Below are 20,704 nucleotides of genomic sequence, written 5' to 3' on the forward strand. Positions count from 1 at the left end.
AGAGACCAAGTGCCTTGATGCCTTGGAAAGGGAGCCTCATCAAAAAATTAGTGCATTGCGACTCAAGAAAATGCAGTTTACCCCCTTTACTAGCACTAGATATGAGATAGGATCAAGTTTTGTAATAGTTGTGTGTTGCCATGCTGTCATATTTATTTCTACGCGTGTGAGCGCACTTGCGCATGCTTCTCTATGTGTGTGTGCGTGAGAGAGAGAGAGAGAGAGGACGTTCCTTGTTTTATTTCATTCACACGCATTTGGTACCATGCTCTTCATTTTGATCACACATGTCATTTGATTTCAAAATCCATTAAGGGCTTCGAGCAAGGTAAATGATGATGCTCTTTCAGTGAACTTTCTATGAGAGCATTCTTGAATTGATGTGAATTGAAACAGAGAATGGCAACACACAACTACCACAAAATTTGATCCTAATCCCATTAGCTATTTGGTGATTCTATGCAAGATTACAGAGGGTAACTTTTCTTTCAGTCTCAAGTACGTAAATTTTGTTAGGATGTACATTAAGATATAGCCAGAACAGCTAAGAGTACGATGTCAATGGAACTATACATGAAAGTTACTACAGTTTTCTTTCTGTTTCAGTTCACATCAATTCAAGAAAGCTCTCATAGAAAGTTCACCGAAAGAGCAGCTTCATTTACCTTCTTGCACCAAACCCTTAATGGGCGGATCATCAAATTTTAAATGGGAATAACTGTTTGCACGTAGTACACAACAGTGGACACATTTGGGTTATCACAAAAAACCTGCTATTGACTAGAAAAAATGGGATCTTACCTCCAATTAAACTTATGATAGCCTTGACATTTCACACATAGCCCTCTTTTAGCATAAAATTTAAAAGAGAGGAATGACTTGAGAAATCATCAACATTTCGGGTGTAAAATAAAATGATTAAAATTTCCCAAAGACCGACTCTTGAACCTGTAAGAGGGAAACAATAGTACCTTTAGTGTTGTATTTACTCATCTATCACATTCAAGGATAATATCCCGTCAGAGTAAAGCCTCTGCCAATAATCTCCCCGACACAAAACCATGCATAACACTCTGCTGTGAACAGAAATGCCACACCAGCCTCTTCTACTGTTAAATCTTGTCTGTTATTAATCTTGTCCTTCACATACTCCACTTCCTTCCAGAAGTTTTCATACCGCCCCGGTATGCTGCAGAACACAGGCAACAACCGCCAATAAAGCTTCTCATCAATACTAGACAATGCAAACTAAAAGAAAAATACGGTTGAAAAAAACACCCCATGACATGCAAACAAAAGATGATGGCATGAAAGACAGCTCAATCAAAACTAAGGCTAACCGCAAAGCTAGAGAGAACTTGGAACTTTAAACTACATGCTGCAAAAATGCCTGCCTCACTAGCTCTAGAATTCAGAAATCGCAAAGATTTGTCTTCAACTCCTCACAAGCCAAACAAAAACATGCATACATCTTGCCCATCATAAGGCCAAAAGAAAGACTTGATGAACATTTACAACACCATAAAGCTCAGCATTCTTGACCCCAAACAGGTCCTTGGAAGATAGAGAAGCTATTTCCAATGTCCATTCTGGTCCTTGTAAGATAGAGAAGCTATTTCCAATGTCCATTCTAGAAGCAGACAGAAAACTTGAAGATAGACCTGATGGGAGGCATGGGATGATCCAGGTAGTGCTTTGGGGGCGATAATTTTTCCCTCTATTTCAAGATGTGCAGGAGAGGATGCAACATGCATCCGTCCTCAGACACATGTGCCATGACCACTAAGGACACTTCAGCATGGTAGTTGCTATATGCTTGTTAGCATTAGGGTAGAATCAGTAGTGAATCAATATGGTGTAGAAAGGTGCAGATTTGGGGCAGTTTTCAACCAGATAAACGGAGGCGCAGCACGGGGAAGACGGCCATCAAGCGGCGCCCCCCCCACAAACCCGAACATCCTATGAGACCACCAATAAAGGTGGGGGATGAGGGGAGACCAATGGGCATTTTTCCCTATATAGATGTCACTTGTACACCTGATGGGTGTGCAAGTGACATTAATGTGACATGTGCGGGATTGATTGTAGTAATCACAACCTTAGGCTGACTAAACTTCACTTAATGATGCTTAAGAGATAGACAAATAGTGTAATGCAATGCAATGCAGCTATATTAGATGAATGGGTTACAATGAGATCTAAATAGATCTATGATGCTGTCCTAGATGCCTTCTCGGGATGAGAGGGATATGGTGAATGCTGAGGATGAGGACTGTTCCTTGCTCCAATGCTGAGGTCCACCCTTCGATGCCGGCTTCCCTCTATGTAGGAGGTAGGAATGATGAACTGTGTGCTGAATATGCTGGCTAAACTGCTGATCAGCTTCTCCCTTGTTCCATGGATGAGAAACGCTGAGGAGAGATGAGATCATGGAGTGAATATGCTGCCTATGATGACTATATGCTGGGTGAACTGCTGTCTCGTTGACTTCCCTCCTCTCCTGGGAAGGAAACGCTGAAGAGAAGCTGAGATCTGATGCTGTCTGTATGTTGACTACGCTGATGGAAGATGACGAACTGATGCTCTCCTTGTTTCCTAAGAAGGAAACGTTGAGGAGACGATGATCTATGAGATACTGATCTGTGATAAATGACCTAAAATGATGTGCTTATATATATATGTGTGAATGATGCTGGTCGGCCAGCTCCTTGATGCTCACGACCTACAAGAAATGCCATAAATGCTGTCGGCTTCTGTAGAGGTGCTGTCGGCTGATCATAACAGCCCCAACTACATGCCATAAATGCTCTAAATGATGAAGATGGCTAATGTACTGATGTTGGTACTGAAAACAGCCCCAAACATCTGTTTGCATATGCTGAAAATGCTTGAATAATGCTTAAATGTCTTGATTAATGCTTGATGATGCCATGCCACTTGTACACCTGATGGGTGTGCACGTGACATTCCCCTCTGCTAAACTATTGCTAGGTGGTATACCTGGCAACCTTTCGACTCCTCTGGTGATCCTTCTCCACTGAAACCACTGCCCCCTTCTGACTTCTTCTGCCGGGATTGAGGTCGACTGTAGGAGTTGAATCCTTTAAGCCATAGACTTGTCTACTGCGGGAATTGAATGGCAAATGCTGCTAAAACTGCTTGGAAATACCTGAGTCACCCCTAACCTGTCTGTGGAATCCTTTTACCCACCATCTCTGTCGTTCCTGAACCTCTGAACCTCCTAAGGCGATGTTGGAGCAAACTTCTGTCTTCTTATGTGGAAGAGAACCCCTTGCTACTGCCAGTCGAAGCCCAAAACTTTATTTACTCCTTTGATGATGGATGTCATTCTTCCCCAGAGAACTCATGGGCAAACATGTATGCCTTGCAGATGCAAGACTAACTGCTAGGATGACTGCTATGCAAGCCATGTGCAACCCTATATGATGTGCAAGAATGCAGATGGATGGGTTACTAATGCATGCCTAAGGGAAAATCCCTAAGGATGGCCTGCAAGATTTTGAGAACTCGGTTTAACTGTGCGGAAGCGATTAACATGATGACTGACTGAATGAATGATGGAATGAAAATGATTTAAGGCTGGCTACCCTGTAACGCTCTAATACCAATGTGACATGTGAGGGATTGATCGTAGTAATCACAACCTTAGGTTGACTAAACTTCACTTAATGATGCTTAAGAGATAGACAAATAGTGTCAATGCAATGAAATGCAATGCAATGCAGCTATATTAGATGAATGGGTTACAATGAGATCTAAATAGATCTATGATGCTATCCTAGATGAAGATCCTTCTTGGGATGAGAGGGATATGGTGAATGCTGAGGATGAGGACTGTTCCTTGCTCCAATGCTGAGGTCCACCCTTCGATGCCGGCTTCCCTCTATGTAGGAGGTAGGAATGATGAACTATGTGCCGAATATGCTGGCTAAACTACTGATCTGCTTCTCCCTTGTTCCATGGATGAGAAACGCTGAGGAGAGATGAGATCATGGACTGAATATGCTGCCTATGATGACTATATGCTGGGTGAACTGCTGTCTCGTTGACTTCCCTCCTCTCCTGGGAAGGAAACGCTGAAGAGAAGCTGAGATCTGATGCTGTCTGTATGCTGAATACGCTGATGGAAGATGACGAACTGATGCTCTCCTTGTTTCCTTCTTGAACTGATGCTCTCCTTGTTTCCTAAGAAGGAAACGCTGAGGAGACAATGATCTATGAGATACTGATCTGTGATAAATGACCTGAAATGATGCGCTTATATATATGTGTGAATGATGCTGGTCGGTCAGCTATTAAGCTGTCGGCCAGCTCCTTGATGCTCACGACCTACAAGAAATGCCAGAAATGTTGTCAGCTGCTGTAGAGGTGCTGTCGGCTGATCATAACAGCCCCGACTACATGCCATAAATGCTCTAAATGCTGAAGATAGCTAATGTACTGATGTTGGTACTGAAAACAGCCCCAAACATATGTTTACATATGCTGAAAATGCCTGAATAATGCTTAAATGTCCTGATTAAAGCTTGATGATGCCATGCCAGTTGTACACCTGATGGGTGTGCACGTGACAATAGAGGGGTTAAGTTGAGCCCAACCCACTATGTGGGATAACAGACTTCCACGTGGCAGCGTGAAGCGGAGGGCAAGAATCCATTCCAACAATGTGATGTCTTACTACGTGGGAATGATGGAAATTGGAGATGGACAAACCACGTGCCACACCCAGCTGCCTAGCCACCCGTGGGGAAGAGGCACTCTATTACCTAGGAAAAGACGTGCACGAGGATGCCTCAACCCCTCATCCAATCCATCGTATCTAATCTCTAGTTATGGGATGTTGCAATGTGTAACTCTGGAGGGGTTTCAATTATTCCCAACACCCCCTTTAATGGCCAATACAACAGCCCATGGCCCAACTAATGAATAGCAAACAAAACCGCCATCACACATACACACACGGTCACACCCCAACTACTCTGGGGACAACACGATGGATGGTCGTAGTATGCGAGTAGGTGACACACCACAACTATGGCAATTTGAATCCAGCAATCTAACAACCACGCATAGCAACACCCACAAAATTTTCACAACTAGGATCTAATACCACTTCTTGGAAATCCGGGATGAAAAATTAAAGTGTGCCGAGGTCCACCGTCCGACACCCGTGACCCAACCGCCTAGCCACAAGTCACGAAGAGGCGCCCTGCTGCCTAGGAAAAGGTGTGCATGGGGATGCTTGAACTCCTTGTCTAATCATTATATATACCCCAATTAGTGAGGTAGAACACTTAGAAGTAGGTAGATTGGTACATTCACTGGAAACACAATACCAAATTTAGTAGCCAAGGGGAGTAGGCCCAAGGCATTGAGGCGAGTAACCAAATGATGTTTTAACGTGATGTGAATTGAGATCACAAAGACCATTGGTGAGCCAAAAAACTCATGAAGGTCGAACACTTGGAAGTGGGTAGATTGCTACATTCGCTGGAAACACAATACCAAAGTTAGGAGACAAGGGGAGTAGGCCCAAGGCATTGTGGCAAGTAACCAAATGATGTTTTAGCTTAAGGTGAATTGGCGAGCCAAAAAACTCTTCCAAGGCCCCACAATCTTAAGAAAGAAAGGAAAAAATATTTGTGTATATTAAATATTTTATATGTTCATATCATAGTTGCCTCCGGTTCGCGAACCGCCGGGAAAGTTCGAATCGAACGATTCGGTTCGATTCAGTTCGATCCGGTTCAAAGGTGACCGTTTTCGCCCGTTTTTTCGCCGTTTTTGCCCGTTTTTTCCGCCATTTTCTACCCGTTTGGAGAGACGTTTGGAGAGCCGTTTGATGGGCATTTTTTGGGGCTCTTGCTTGCTTGCCTTGCCAACTTGCCAAGGCCCAAACCCTTTGGTTGCCTTTGCTTGAGGCTTGAGCCTTGAGTCTCTTAGCTCTAGGCTCTTCTCCCTATTATCTAGATTCTATATAAGAGGCCCTCCCCAACCCCATCCTCACAAGTTCTCATTGCTCAACCCTCCCCTCACAAGTGCTCAAGTCTATGATCTATCCTCTCCCTTGAGTGCCCTCTAGGCTCTCTCCCTCTTCCTCAAGGGCCAAGGCTCAAGCCTCCCCCTCAAGGCTCAAGCCTCTCCTCATCCTCAACTTTCAAGCCTCTAGGCTCTCCCTCTTGAGTCTTGAGTCTTCCTCAAGCCTCCCCCTCTTCCTCAAGCCTCTCCCTCTCGCTTCCTCTTCCTCAAGCCTCTCCCTACCTCTCCCTTTCCTTCTCCCGGGACCCTTCTCTCCTCTTTCACCATGAGAGAAAAGCATGAAGCCTTTACTTTGCATGCCATTACCCATGAGAAGAACGAGGGGAAGTCGGGGGCATGGAAGTGGACTTGCAAGTATTGTGGCAAGGCCTACACTAGTAGTGCCACTAGGCTTCTTGCACATCTCTCCAAGATGGGGGGGCAAATTGCACCTTGCAAGATGATCCTTCAAGACATTTCCGATAGCATTGTGAAGAAGTACTCCTTGCTTGGCAAAGCAAGTGATAGTGGAAGAGTCCCCTCCGCCGTTGCCACCGCTCAAGGCGAAGTCATCCCGCCGGCAAGGGATACATCCTCTTCATCATTCTCCGCATCCTTTTCCCCCTTCACCAACTCCACTCCCTCATCAAAGAGGCCAAGTGAGTTTGAGGTTCCACACAAGAGGCAAGCCACTGTTGGAGGCTCCATTGGAGCAAATGTGGCCTCTCTCTCTTGGCTCCGAGCAAAGCAACAAGACGCAAATGTGTAGATTGCACGCACGATCATTGAGTGCAATCTCGCATTTCATGTCCTCAAAACTCCTCAATGACAAAGGATGGTGAGGGCCATTGCCGAAGTAGGACCATGCCATGGCCCTTGGCATGGCATCACCTACAACGACATGCACACGAAGGCACTTGATGAAGAAAAGGAGAGAATCAACAAGACGGTGTTCCATCCTCTCCGACGGATGAACCAATAGAAAGAAGAGGGGCATCCTCAACATTCTAGTATCTTGCCCTCTTGGCACGTACTTCTTGCGCGCCGTGGATGCCGGAAAGGCGGGGAAGAAAACCTCGGGCGAGGTCATCTATCGCCACATTCGACAAGCCATAATCGAGGTAAGATACAATTTTAATTTTTGTGTTTGAAGCTTCAAAGTTTAGCCTTTACCTTTTACTCAACTTTCAACTTTTCAAGTCTTATTTCTTTTCCTTTTTCATGCATCATGCATGATTGCATCCATGATCCATGGTCCATCATTCTTGTAGGTTGGCCCCGAAAATGTAGTTCAAGTGGTTACGGACAATGCGTCCAATTACCGCAAGATGAGCCGCTTGCTTGAGGAGGAGTTTAAGTCCATAGTATGGACTCCTTGTGCCTCTTATTGCCTTGACTTGCTTATGGAGAACATAGGCAAGTTAGCGTGGGTGAAGAGTGTGGTGACACAAGCCACTCAAATTGCCACTTTTTTTAGTCAAAAAGTCAAGGCCCTTGCTATCTTCCGCCATCAAAGCGACTTGGAGATGAAGAAGCCATCCTCGACGCGCTTTGCCTACATGTGGGTTCTTCTAGAGCGCCTTTATGATGTCATGCCTAAGCTCCAAGTAACAGTGGTTTCACCGGAGTGGCAGGAATGGATACAAGGTGAGATACCTTCGCGTGTCAATGAGGCAAGAGCCATTCAACAGCTATGCTTGAGAGAGGAGTTCTGGCGCTAGGTCCGCGCCCTAGCCATTGCGGTTACTCCCTTGTATAGGGTTTTACGCATAACAGACATGGAGGGGGCTAGTATGGGGCTCCTCACTCACTTTATCAGAGAGGCCACTGCCGAGATTACCCGCACCACAGTCCTCGATGAGCTTGATCCAGAGTATATGCTAACAAGGTAAATAAGATTCAACTTTTCAAGAATAAGTAATAAACTAAAATAGAATGTTGAATCTAAATACTTGTTCTTTCATTTTTCTCATATAAGATATTCTCCCCTTTATTTTAAAATTCACAGTGATCTCCTTGAGGCTACTTCTCGACGCGATGCTATCTTGGCACCCGTGGAGAAGAGATGGAAGTGGATGAAGAGGCCTATCCATAGCCTTGCTGCTTTGTTGCATCCTGCCTACAAAACACTCCCACTTTTCACTGATCAAGAGTTGCTTTCAACTAAGGATGCTTTCTTACCGAAAGCATTACCCGATGATGAGAATGGGCAATTTCAGTTCTTACAGGAGCTCATCAACTATAATGATCAGAGGGACCCCGCATTCGCCAATGCAGTATGTTGGAGGAGGGATTCTATGGTGAAGCCTCTCTTTTGGTGGGAGTCATTTGCTTACCAACAACCTCAGCTACAAAGAGTGGCTTTGAGGATTCTAGCGCAAGTAACCACTAACCACTTGGCACCAAGTTACTAAATTATGTGTAGATACTAGAATCCTGAACATTGTTTATTTTTATGTGGATTGGGATTGCTCTTCGGATGCATGTGAGAGGAACTGGAGTTCCTACTCACTTATACACACAAAGTTACGCAATCGACTGAGCACGAGACAGTTAGAGCGGCTAGTCTATTGCCGCAATAACTTGCGCACATGGTGCGTGCAATGCATGATATGAGTCAAGCTAGACAGGTATATTGTTATGTAACATGTTAGACTTACATAACTTTCAATGCTTTATTATTTAATGCTTTATTATTTAATGTTTTATTATTTAGCCCCTAATCAATTACAAAACTTGTAGGTAAACGTCGACGAATTCAAGTTGACGGTGGACACTCTTAAAACTGTCCACAAGGAGCGTAATGGAGAGGAGGAGACTATATATGCAGAGCTCTACAAAGAGCTAGAGGAGATAGATAGACCAGTCTCTTGCACTCGTCGTGGCCGCCGAGCTAGAGGTGGAGTGCAGGTTCGGCCTATTCGTACCATTGGCTCTCGAGGCTCTAATCGCCCAGTTGCTACCTATATAAGACGCGGCTCTCGGAGCTCTACCTCCACAACGATTATAGTTGAGGATGCTTCCATTGCGGAGTCTTCTTCGGCAGTTCATGGTGATATTCGGAAGCCCGAATATGATGATGAGGGCAACGTTCTTAGCGATGGGGATTTTGGTGGGGGCTCTGAGGTGTCCTCCTCTAGTGAGGATATTGAAGAGCCTAGTGATAGCTCTAAGTCCTGACTCCTGACATAGATGGTAACATAGGCTTTTAGCCTCTATAGTCCTCTATGGGCTTTTGCATTTTTGTACTCACATTTTTGTACTTGCCCATGCGGCATGCCGACTTTTGCGGCTTTATATATATTCACAACTCTTTGACATGTCACGTGTACATTTGTCTACTTTCATTTTCTATGCAACTTGCAACATTCTAAATTTTTATGTTTTGGGTAAAAGTTTTGCATCTATATTTATATTTTTAAGTATTTTTTAATGGACCGTACCTCCACCGTATTTTTTAAAAAAAAATTTAGCGATGCGTTCCGGGACCGTATTTGAACGTACCATACCAAATCAAACTTTTCGTACACCTGACAACTATGGTTCATATGGTTCAAAGGTTTAATTGTATTCGCATGTTTCAATGTTTCTATACATGTATTTGTATTTGTTGTGGTTGAGAAAGAGTTGTATGACCTTTGAAAAAAGGTATATATACCTAGATGAATCTAGGAACATGCCCAAACTCACCTTTTAAGAACGTGCATGTTATATACTCATGGTAGTCAACCCACAAGACTATAAAACTATCAACTCCATTATGCATAGTATGGACTAGATACTACGACATCAATGTCACAAACCCCTATATTGTAGGGACATGCGGATGCGTGTCAGGCCTAGAAACATGCGGATGCATGTATGTATTATACTTGGGCATGTGTATGGATCATATGAGTGGATGCATATGAGTCCAAGGACATGGCAGGACATTTGTGGACCTTCGGGCGGTGCCCGTGTGGATTCCAGCCATGCACACATGGTGTGTTATGATGGCAGGCGGAATATTTTCAAGTACAAGAATGATGATAGGTGGTTTATGGATTATTCTTTTTGGCTCCCTTTATTTGGGATGCATTGGACTTATGGAACTCATGGTTCACTTACCTTGTGTAGTGTTCTCTTGTCCTACGTGCTCTCTTCAAGATTGTTTCTACCATGTGAGGGTGGAACAATAGAGAGCAGATGGAAGGGAACATGGACACTTCAAAGGGTAGTGCCAAGCACAACATACCCTGTGTAGTGTTCTCTTGTCCTACGTGCTCTCTTGAAGATTGTTTCTACCATGTGTGGGTGGAACAATAGAGAGCAGATGGAAGGGAACATGGGCACTTGAGAGGGTAGTGTGAATTGGTGGCCGAAATGCCTACAAACTATTGGTGGCCGAAATGCCTATAAACTATGTGTAGCAGAAATGCTTATGGAACACCAGGTTATCTATGCCTGCGAGTGATTGTTTTATCTTACTTGAGCCCACCTCTCATCCAAGGTGTGTGGTCAGAGTACCAACACGGTAAAGTGGACATGACGGGACTTATGTCTATGCCAAGGGTCATGTGGACCGATGTCTTGTTGGCAGGAGACTTATTTTGTCTCGCCCATTTACTTGGGACATGGATTATGATATATGGACTTATGGGACTGTTTTGTCTCGCCCATTTACTTGGGACATGGATTATGATATCTGGACTTATGGGACTCTTTTGTCTCGCCCATTTATCTTGGGACATGATTATGATATCTGGACTTATGGGACTGTTTTGTCTCGCCCATTTACTTGGGACATGGATTATGATATCTGGACTTATGGGACTGTTTTGTCTCGCCCATTTACTCGGGACATGGATTATGATATCTGGACTTATGGGACTGATTCGTCTCGCCCATTTATCTTGGGACATGATTATGATATCTGGACTTATGGGACTGTTTTTGCTCGCCCATTTATCTTGGGACATGATTTTGATATTGGTATTATGGAGACTTATTTAGTCTCGCCCATTTCTTTGGGACATGGATTCTTCAGTTATATTGGATTTTTGAGACTGTCTCGTCTCGCCCAATCGATGGGACATGATTATATCTTGAATATATGGCTTGAAGCTTAAAGTTGCGGACAACTTTTAAGAAGTTGGGGAGGATGTCACCAGCCTCGACATTTCCCAGTTTGAAAGGGGTCTGGTGGACTCCAGGATGTTTAAATATTTGGAAAAGTACAAGCTTTGGGAATGGGGGATTATCCTAGAATACAAAGGACCACACTCCTAAAATTTAGGAGACTTGCTATTTTTGGCCCGACTCCGATGGAAATTCTGTTCGCGTCATTACATCTGGAATTGAGCATATACCATGAGTTGGCAAAGTGCCTATGACAGAATGTCTACCAGTTGGGATATTTTTAGAGGTAAAGATTATGGAAGGACCCATCTCTTAGATTGAGACATGTGGCAAGAAAGTGGACCAAAGTGAGACAAGTGGCCTGACACTTGTTAGAAAAAGGATCAAAGTGAGACAAGTGGCCTCACACTTGTCACTTCAGCTATTGTGTGGCTCTCCACTTGTCATTGTAGCCTTCTCTTGCCATTTTAGCTCATGGGAGGTCCAAATCTATAAATTGGAGCCCTCTCTCTTCATTAATAGGGACTCTCTTGCTCCACACTAGCCTCTACCACCGTTACAGGTTGCCCTAATGATGGCTACTCTCTTTCTCTCTCACTTGAAGGCTGCCCATGAAGAATACCGGCTGTTGGGGACTGTTTTGGAGGTTTCCATCGCAAAGAAATACATGAAGGCAAGGGTATTTAATCATTTATTATGATTTCTAGCCATTGCACTTGTTGTACCAGCATTTGTACTTGCTGTACCTGCTATACCAGCCCTTGTACTGGCTGTACCAGCTTCTGTACTTGCTATACCACCCATTGTATCGGCTATACCAGCTTCTGTACTTGCTGTACCGGCTGTACCAGCCACCGTACCGGCTGTAGCAGCCACTGTACCTGCTGTACCAGCCCTTATACTGGCTGTACCAGCTTCTGTACTTGCTGTATCACCCATTGTACCGGCTGTACCAGCTTCTGTACTTGTTGTACCTGCTGTACCAGCCATCGTACCTGCTGTTCCAGCCACTGTACCGACTGTACCAACCACTGTACCTGCTGTACCGGCTGAATGGAGAGTTGTACTTGCTGTACCCTCTCTATTGCATGAGAACCCGTGGTTTTTGGGGAAGAATCAGTTCCCACACGGAGGTATATGGATTATATTGTTGGCTCGGCATTTCTACAGCCTATGTTCCGGCTTGGTTGCCTCGTGTTGGGCTGTGTTATGGCATTTGTATATGGATAATCCGGCATCTCCCGTGGGGAGAGTAAGGCCCTCAAAGCTTGTACATGATATTATTCTCCTTGGGTAATAAAATACTCCAAGGGGGGGGGGTCGGCCCATTCCGGCCTCTATGCGGTGTCACACGTGCAAGCTCCATTTTCAGCATTTGTGGATGTTTTGTCCAGCTCTATGTTTTATGCAAAGTGATGATGGATATGTGTTAAGGCTGTGGCCATGTTTAAGTGTTTTAATATGCATTGATGGTATCAACAAGTGTGTCAAAGGCCCTAGTCCCCCGGGCACTCCCGCTGCGAGTTACATTGGTATCAGAGCATAGGCTTTCTTGGAAGCGGAGGCTTCCTACTATCAATAAGAAAGAGAAAAGATATCAAGTGGGGACCACACTTACCATCATTGCTATTAAGCATGGCCAGCCACTTCAGAGCCTATGAAGCAAGAGCATGAGCAATAGACAACTTGGTCTAAGGATTTATGAATGCACAAAATTTATCTTGGAAGTATGGAGTTGGCTTTATGTGCACACATTTAGCACTCTTTCCATATGGATATTGTGGATTATATTATCAAGCTTACAGGCAAGCTATATGGAGATATATCTCAGGATATGTTAAGGATATGGTGACGAGATATTTCTTTTGGCTTCATGACCAACCTAGCAAAGAAAAGCTAAGTATACTTTGAGTTTGCAAAGTTGGTGCTTTTGCTATTTACTATAAAGTGTATTTGATGTACACTAACCCTTGTATAGCTATGCAAGGAGAAAGGTGGTGTTGTTTGCCTTGAGATGGTTTCAGGGAAACATTGTTTATGGCTCCCTTTAATGGGATGAATTCTTTTCATGGCTCCCTTTATTGGGATGGATTATATCTATGGAGATTTCTTTCTTGGACGAGATTTATATAGAATTGGGGCCTACTTCGAGGACTACCCAGATCTTTTGAAGGCCTATCTGGAGGCTTTTCAGTTGCGGTAAACTGATTAGAAGCCGCGGGGAATGTCACAAACCCCTATATTCTAGGGACATGCGGATGCATGTATGTATTATACCTGGGCATGTGTATGGATCATATGAGTGGATGCATATGAGTCCAAGGACATGGCAGGACATTTGTGGACCTTCGGGCGGTGCCCGTGTGGATTCCCGCCATGCACACATGGTGTGTTATGATGGCAGGCGGAATATTTTCAAGTACAAGAATGATGATAGGTGGTTGATGGATTATTCTTTTTGGCTCCCTTTATTTGGGATGCATTGGACTTATGGAACTCATGGTTCACTTACCTTGTGTAGTGTTCTCTTGTCCTACGTGCTCTCTTCAAGATTGTTTCTACCATGTGAGGGTGGAACAATAGAGAGCAGATGGAAGGGAACATGGGCACTTCAAAGGGTAGTGACAAGCACAACATACCCTGTGTACTGTTCTCTTGTCCTACGTGCTCTCTTGAAGATTGTTTCTACCATGTGTGGATGGAACAATAGAGAGCAGATGGAAGGGAACATGGGCACTTGAGAGGGTAGTGTGAATTGGTGGCCGAAATGCCTACAAACTATTGGTGGCTGAAATGCCTATAAACTATGTGTAGCAGAAATGCTTATGGCACCAGGTTATCTATGCCTGCGAGTGATTGTTTTATCTTACTTGAGCCCACCTCTCATCCAAGGTGTGTGGTCAGAGTACCAACACGGTAAAGTGGACATGACGGGACTTATGTCTATGCCAAGGGTCATGTGGACCGATGTCTTCTTGGCAGGAGACTTATTTTGTCTCGCCTATTTACTTGGGACATGGGTTATGATATCTGGACTTATGGGACTGTTTTGTCTCGCCCATTTACTTGGGACATGGATTATGATATCTGGACTTATGGGACTGTTTTGTCTCGCCCATTTACTTGGGACATGGATTATGATATCTGGACTTACGGGACTGATTTGTCTCGCCCATTTATCTTGGGACATGATTATGATATCTGGACTTATGGGACTGTTTTTGCTCGCCCATTTATCTTGGGACATGATTTTGATATTGGTATTATGGAGACTTATTTAGTCTCGCCATTTCTTTGGGACATGGATTCTTCAGTCATATTGGATTTTTGAGACTGTCTTGTCTCGCCCAATCGATGGGACATCATTATATCTTGAATATATGGCTTGAAGCTTAAAGTTGCGGACAACTTTTAAGAAGTTGGGGAGGATGTCACCAGCCTCGACATTTCCCAGTTTGAAAGGGGTCTGGTGGACTCCAGGATGTTTAAATATTTGGAAAAGTACAAGCTTTGGGAATGGGGGATTATCCTAGAATACAAAGGACCACACTCCTAAAATTTAGGAGAGTTGCTATTTTTGGCCCGACTCCGATGGAAATTCTGTTCGAGACATTACATCTCGAATTGAACATATACCAAGAGTTGGCAAAGTGCCTATGACAGAATGTCTACCAGTTGGGATATTTTTAGAGGTAAAGATTATGGAAGGACCCATCTCTTAGATTAGGACATGTGGCAAGAAAGTGGACCAAAGTGAGACAAGTGGCCTGACACTTGTTAGAAAAAGGATCAAAGTGAGACAAGTGGCCTCACACTTGTCACTTCAGCTATTGTGTGGCTCTCCACTTGTCATTGTAGCCTTCTCTTGCCATTTTAGCTCATGGGAGGCCCAAATCTATAAATTGGAGCCCTCTCTCTTCATTAATAGGGGCTCTCTTGCTCCACACTAGCCTCTACCACCGTTACAGGTTGCCCTAATGATGGCTACTCTCTTTCTCTCTCACTTGAAGGCTGCCCATGAAGAATACCGGCTGTTGGGGACTGTTTTGGAGGTTTCCATCGCAAAGAAATACATGAAGGCAAGGGTATTTAATCATTTATTATGATTTCTAGCCATTGCACTTGTTGTACCAGCATTTGTACTTGCTGTACCTGCTATACCAGCCCTTGTACTGGCTGTACCAGCTTCTGTACTTGCTATACCACCCATTGTATCGGCTATACCAGCTTCTGTACTTGCTGTACCTGCTGTACCAGCCACCGTACTGGCTGTACCAGCCACTGTACCTGCTGTACCAGCCCTTGTACTGGATGTACCAGCTTCTGTACTTGCTGTACCACCCATTGTACCGGCTGTACCAGCTTCTGTACTTGTTGTACCTGCTGTACCAGCCATCGTACCTGCTATTCAAGCCACTGTACCTGCTGTACCGACTGAATGGAGAGTTGTACTTGCTGTACCCTCTCTATTGCATGAAGACCCGTGGTTTTTGGGGAAGAATCAGTACCCACACGGAGGTATATGGATTATATTGTTGGCTCGGCATTTCTACAGCCTATGTTCTGGCTTGGTTGCCTCGTGTTGGGCTGTGTTATGGCATTTGTATATGGATAATCCGGCATCTCCCGTGGGGAGAGTAAGGCCCTCAAAGCTTGTACATGATATTGTTCTCCTTGGGTAATAAAATACTCCAAGGGGGGGGTCGGCCCATTCCGGCATCCATGCGGTCTCACACGTGCAAGCTCCATTTTCAGCATTTGTGGATGTTTTGTCCAGCTCTATGTTTTATGCAAAGTGATGATGGATATGTGTTAAGGCTGTGGCCATGTTTAAGTGTTTTAATATGCATTGATGGTATCAACAAGTGTGTCAAAGGCCCTAGTCCCCCGGGCACTCCCGCCGCGAGTTACATTGGTATCAGAGCATAGGCTTTCTTGGAAGCGGAGGCTTCCTACTATCAATAAGAAAGAGAAAAGATATCAAGTGGGGACCACACTTACCATCATTGCTATTAAGCATGGCCAGCCACTTCAGAGCCTATGAAGCAAGAGCATGAGCAATAGACAGCTTGGTCTAAGGATTTATGAATGCACAAAATTTATCTTGGAAGTATGGAGTTGGCTTTATGTGCACACATTTAGCACTCTTTCCATATGGATATTGTGGATTATATTATCAAGCTTACAGGCAAGCTATATGGAGATATATCTCAGGATATGTTAAGGATATGGTGACGAGATATTTCTTTTGGCTTCATGACCAACCTGGCAAAGAAAAGCTAAGTATACTTTGAGTTTGCAAAGTTGGTGCTTTTGCTATTTACTATGAAGTGTTTTTGATGTACACTAACCCTTGTATAGCTATCCAAAGAGAAAGGTGGTATTGTTTGCCTTGAGATGGTTTCAGGGAAACATTGTTTATGGCTCCCTTTAATGGGATGAATTCTTTTCATGGCTCCCTTTATTGGGATGGATTATATCTATGGAGATTTCTTTCTTGGACGAGATTTATATAGAATTGGGGCCTACTTCGAGGACTACCCAGATCTTTTGAAGGCCTATCTGGAGGCTTTTCAGTTGCGGTAAACTGATTAGAAGCCGCGGGGAATGTCACAAACCCCTATATTCTAGGGACATGCGGATGCGTGTCAGGCCTAGAAACATGCGGATGCATGTATGTATTATACCTGGGCATGTGTATGGATCATATGAGTGGATGCATATGAGTCCAAGGACATGACAGACATTTGTGGACCTTCGGGCGGTGCCATTATGATATCTGGACTTATGGGACTGTTTTGTCTCGCCCATTTACTTGGGACATGAATTATGATATCTGGACTTACGGGACTGATTTGTCTCGCCCATTTATCTTGGGACATGAATTATGATATCTGGACTTATGAGACTGTTTTTGCTCGCCCATTTATCTTGGGACATGATTTTGATATTGGTATTATGGAGACTTATTTAGTCTCGCCCATTTCTTTGGGACATGGATTCTTCAATTATATTGGATTTTTGAGACTGTCTCGTCTCGCCCAATCGATGGGACATGATTATATATTGAATATATGGCTTGAAGCTTAAGGTTGCGGACAACTTTTAAGAAGTTGGGGAGGATGTCACCAGCCTCGACATTTCCCAATTTGAAAGGGGTCTGGTGGACTCCAGGATGTTTAAATGTTTGGAAAGTACAAGCTTTGGGAATGGAGGATTATCCTAGAATACAAAGGACCAGACTCCTAAAATTTAGGAGAGTTGCTATTTTTGGCCCGACTCCGATGGAAATTCTGTTCGCGTCATTACATCTGGAATTGAGCATATACCAAGAGTTGGCAAAGTGCCTATGCAAGAATGTCTACCAGTTGGGATATTTTTAGAGGTAAAGATTATGGAAGGACCCATCTCTTAGATTGGGACATGTGGCAAGAAAGTGGACCAAAGTGAGACAAGTGGCCTGACACTTGTTAGAAAAAGGATCAAAGTGAGACAAGTGGCCTCACACTTGTCACTTCAGCTATTGTGTGGCTCTCCACTTGTCATTGTAGCCTTCTCTTGCCATTTTAGCTCATGGGAGGCCCAAATCTATAAATTGGAGCCCTCTCTCTTCATTAATAGGGGCTCTCTTGCTCCACACTAGCCTCTACCACCGTTACAGGTTGCCCTAATGATGGCTACTCTCTTTCTCTCTCACTTGAAGGCTGCCCATGAAGAATACCGGCTGTTGGGGACTGTTTTGGAGGCTTCCATCGCGAAGAAATACATGAAGGCAAGGGTATTTAATCATTTATTATGATTTCTAGCCATTGTACTTGTTGTACCAGCATTTGTACTTGCTGTACCTGCTATGCCAACCCTTGTACTAGTTGTACCAGCTTCTGTACTTGCTATACCACCCATTGTATCGGCTATACCAGCTTCTGTACTTGCTGTACCTGCTGTACCAGCCACTATACCTGTTGTACCAACCCTTGTACTAGCTGTACCAGCTTCTGTACTTACTGTACCACCCATTGTACCGGTTGTACCAACTTCTGTACTTGTTGTACCTGCTGTACCAGCCATCGTACCTACTGTTCCAACCACTGTACCGACTGTACCAGCCATTGTACCTGCTGTACCGGCTGAATGGAGAGTTGTACTTGCTGTACCCTCTCTATTGCATGAAGACCCGTGGTTTTTGGGGAAGTATCAGTACCCACACGGAGGTATATGGATTATATTGTTGGCTCGACATTTCTACAGCCTATGTTCCGGCTTGGTTGCCTCGTGTTGGGCTGTGTTATGGCATTTGTATATGGATAATCCGGCATCTCCCGTGGGGAGAGTAAGGCCCTCAAAGCTTGTACATGATATTATTCTCCTTGGGTAATAAAATACTCCAAGGGGGGGGGGTCGGCCCATTCCGGCCTCTATGCGGTGTCACACGTGCAAGCTCCATTTTCAGCATTTGTGGATGTTTTGTCCAGCTTTATGTTTTATGCAAAGTGATGATGGATATGTATTAAGGCTGTGGCCATGTTTAAGTGTTTTAATATGCATTGATGGTATCAACAAGTGTGTCAAAGGCCCTAGTCCCCCGGGCACTCCCGCCGCGAGTTACACATCCCCACTAACTCATCAGTGCCCAATAGTGGGTGTAGAACTCTATATCAAGATATGCTCTCACACACGCACTCCACACACACACACACATAAGAGCATATATTCACACAAAGCCCTTCGTCCTGAGTTTCTATCAAACCTCCGGAAATGCAGAGCAGACTCAGTCATAATGAATGAAGCCTAGCACTAAGGGAAGTAGCAAATAGAAAGAATTAGTACAGCAAATAAGTAGTTGATCGGGCAAATGCACCGCTAAAGATAGAAAGAATAAGCACAATATCAATTGGCTGCAACTGAAACGAAAACTTCACAGTAAGAAATCTGCATGTCCACTAATACGGCTAAATTATATACCTAGATGAATCCTGGAACATGCCCAAGCTCACCTTTTAAGAACGTGCATGTTATATACTCATGGTAGTCAACCCACAAGACTATATAACTATCAACTCCATTACGCATAGTATGGACTAGATACTATGACATCCCCACTAACGTCATCAGTGCCCAATAGTGGATGTAGAACTCTGTATCAAATTATGCTCTCACACGGGCACTCCAAACACACACACACACACATAAGAGCATATATTCACACAAAATCCTTCGTCCTGAGTTTCTGTCAAACCTCTGGAGATGCAGGCAGACTCAATCATAATGATGCCTAGCACTAAGGGAAGTAGCAAATAGAAAGAATTAGTACAATAAATAAGTAGTTGATAGGGCAATGCACCGCTAAAGATAGAAAGAATTAGCACAATATCAACTGGCCGCCGCAACTCGAACGAATTCCAGTTATGGTTGTCAAAGTTGACCAATTCTGAGCTGGAGCCACAAGTGGGTGGTTAGTCATCCTGGCAACGAGTGTTGCCCCTGCAATGGAGTAAAAATTCCAGTTATGTACTCGAACTCTCATAAGTGTTTTATGGTTTTTCTATTTCCAACTTTAAAACAACATTATTTCTTCCTTCAAGTAGTTGGGAAGGAGAATTTGTTTTTGATTGAATTACTCTTTGTGGAAGACTATCAGTTTCAAGTAGATGAGAAGGGAGATTTTGCCTATGACCGTGATAGTTTTTTTTAAAATCAGAGATTTCTATCACGTGAATAGCTGGCTTTTTTTCTTCCTTCAGCTGGCCTTTGGCCCAACATCCTCCGTTAGTTACCAATTTTCACCGCCCGTAAGCGCCCGCCCGTAGGCACTTATTTATCCACTCGTAGGCAATGCCGCCGAGGAAGCAACAAGGGAGGTTTTGAACCCAAGACCTCTTGGTCCTAGGCAAACACCTTCACCACTTGAGCTATCAGTGAATAGCTAGCTTTTTCTTGTTCTTTATATATAAATTAGAGAAAATTTTCTTGTTTGATGCTCATAAATTTATCTTAGTATTTGTTGGTTTAAAAAAGTCATTTTTTTGGCTTTCTTATGGTCGGTATTGTGCTCTAGACTTATTGTTGTCTCAAGGACATACTTTTCGTCACTACAGTTAAGAAAAAAAAACACATGGTTGTATCACAACCAATAGAAGGTAGGTGAAATTGGCGTTGACATCACGACAAGCTGGTCATCGCCGCCACCGTGTTGAGTCGTGGTTGTCTAGAGACCCGCTCCTTAGCTAACTAGGCGAGGGCAACAACTCCCAACCCACGACTGCAACCAGCTCTCACAAGGGTTAAGCCTTACGGGTCTTAGGTGCATCCATGGATGCAAGCCAAGGCTAGGGGAACGCTACACAACCCAACCCAAGGACTCACGTGGCATTAATATACGGCCCCCCTTAGTATTGATAGTATTGTTGTTTTCTTTAAGTTGATGACTCGTCAAGCTTGAAGTGTGGGACGTCACCATCTTTACAGACGTGTTGTGGCCAAATGGAGGGGTAAGTCATGTAATGCCGGGTTATAGCTGTCTTGAAAGTGTTGCCCATCCAGACTCTTG

At 44.0% G+C, this 20,704-nt stretch overlaps 1 protein-coding gene and 1 pseudogene across 1 annotated transcript in view; one reads left to right on the forward strand and one right to left on the reverse strand.

Annotated features, from left to right (window-relative positions):
- Positions 1-905: 905 nt before the first annotated feature.
- LOC147608360 (uncharacterized) overlaps positions 906-20,704 on the reverse strand; it is a 67,574-nt gene continuing 47,775 nt past the window's right edge. The window contains exon 3 of the mRNA XM_086788993.1: positions 906-1,189. Within this exon, the coding sequence (XP_086645119.1) occupies positions 1,003-1,189 (187 nt within the window). The 3' untranslated portion in view covers positions 906-1,002. The remainder of the gene's footprint in view (positions 1,190-20,704) is intronic.
- Positions 7,335-9,219, forward strand: LOC147608361 (uncharacterized; annotated as a pseudogene).

This window comes from Cibotium barometz, chromosome 53 (genome assembly GCF_041138505.1).
Source record: "Cibotium barometz isolate CiBa-2024 chromosome 53, ASM4113850v1, whole genome shotgun sequence".
Classification (NCBI taxonomy): Eukaryota; Viridiplantae; Streptophyta; class Polypodiopsida; order Cyatheales; family Cibotiaceae; genus Cibotium; species Cibotium barometz.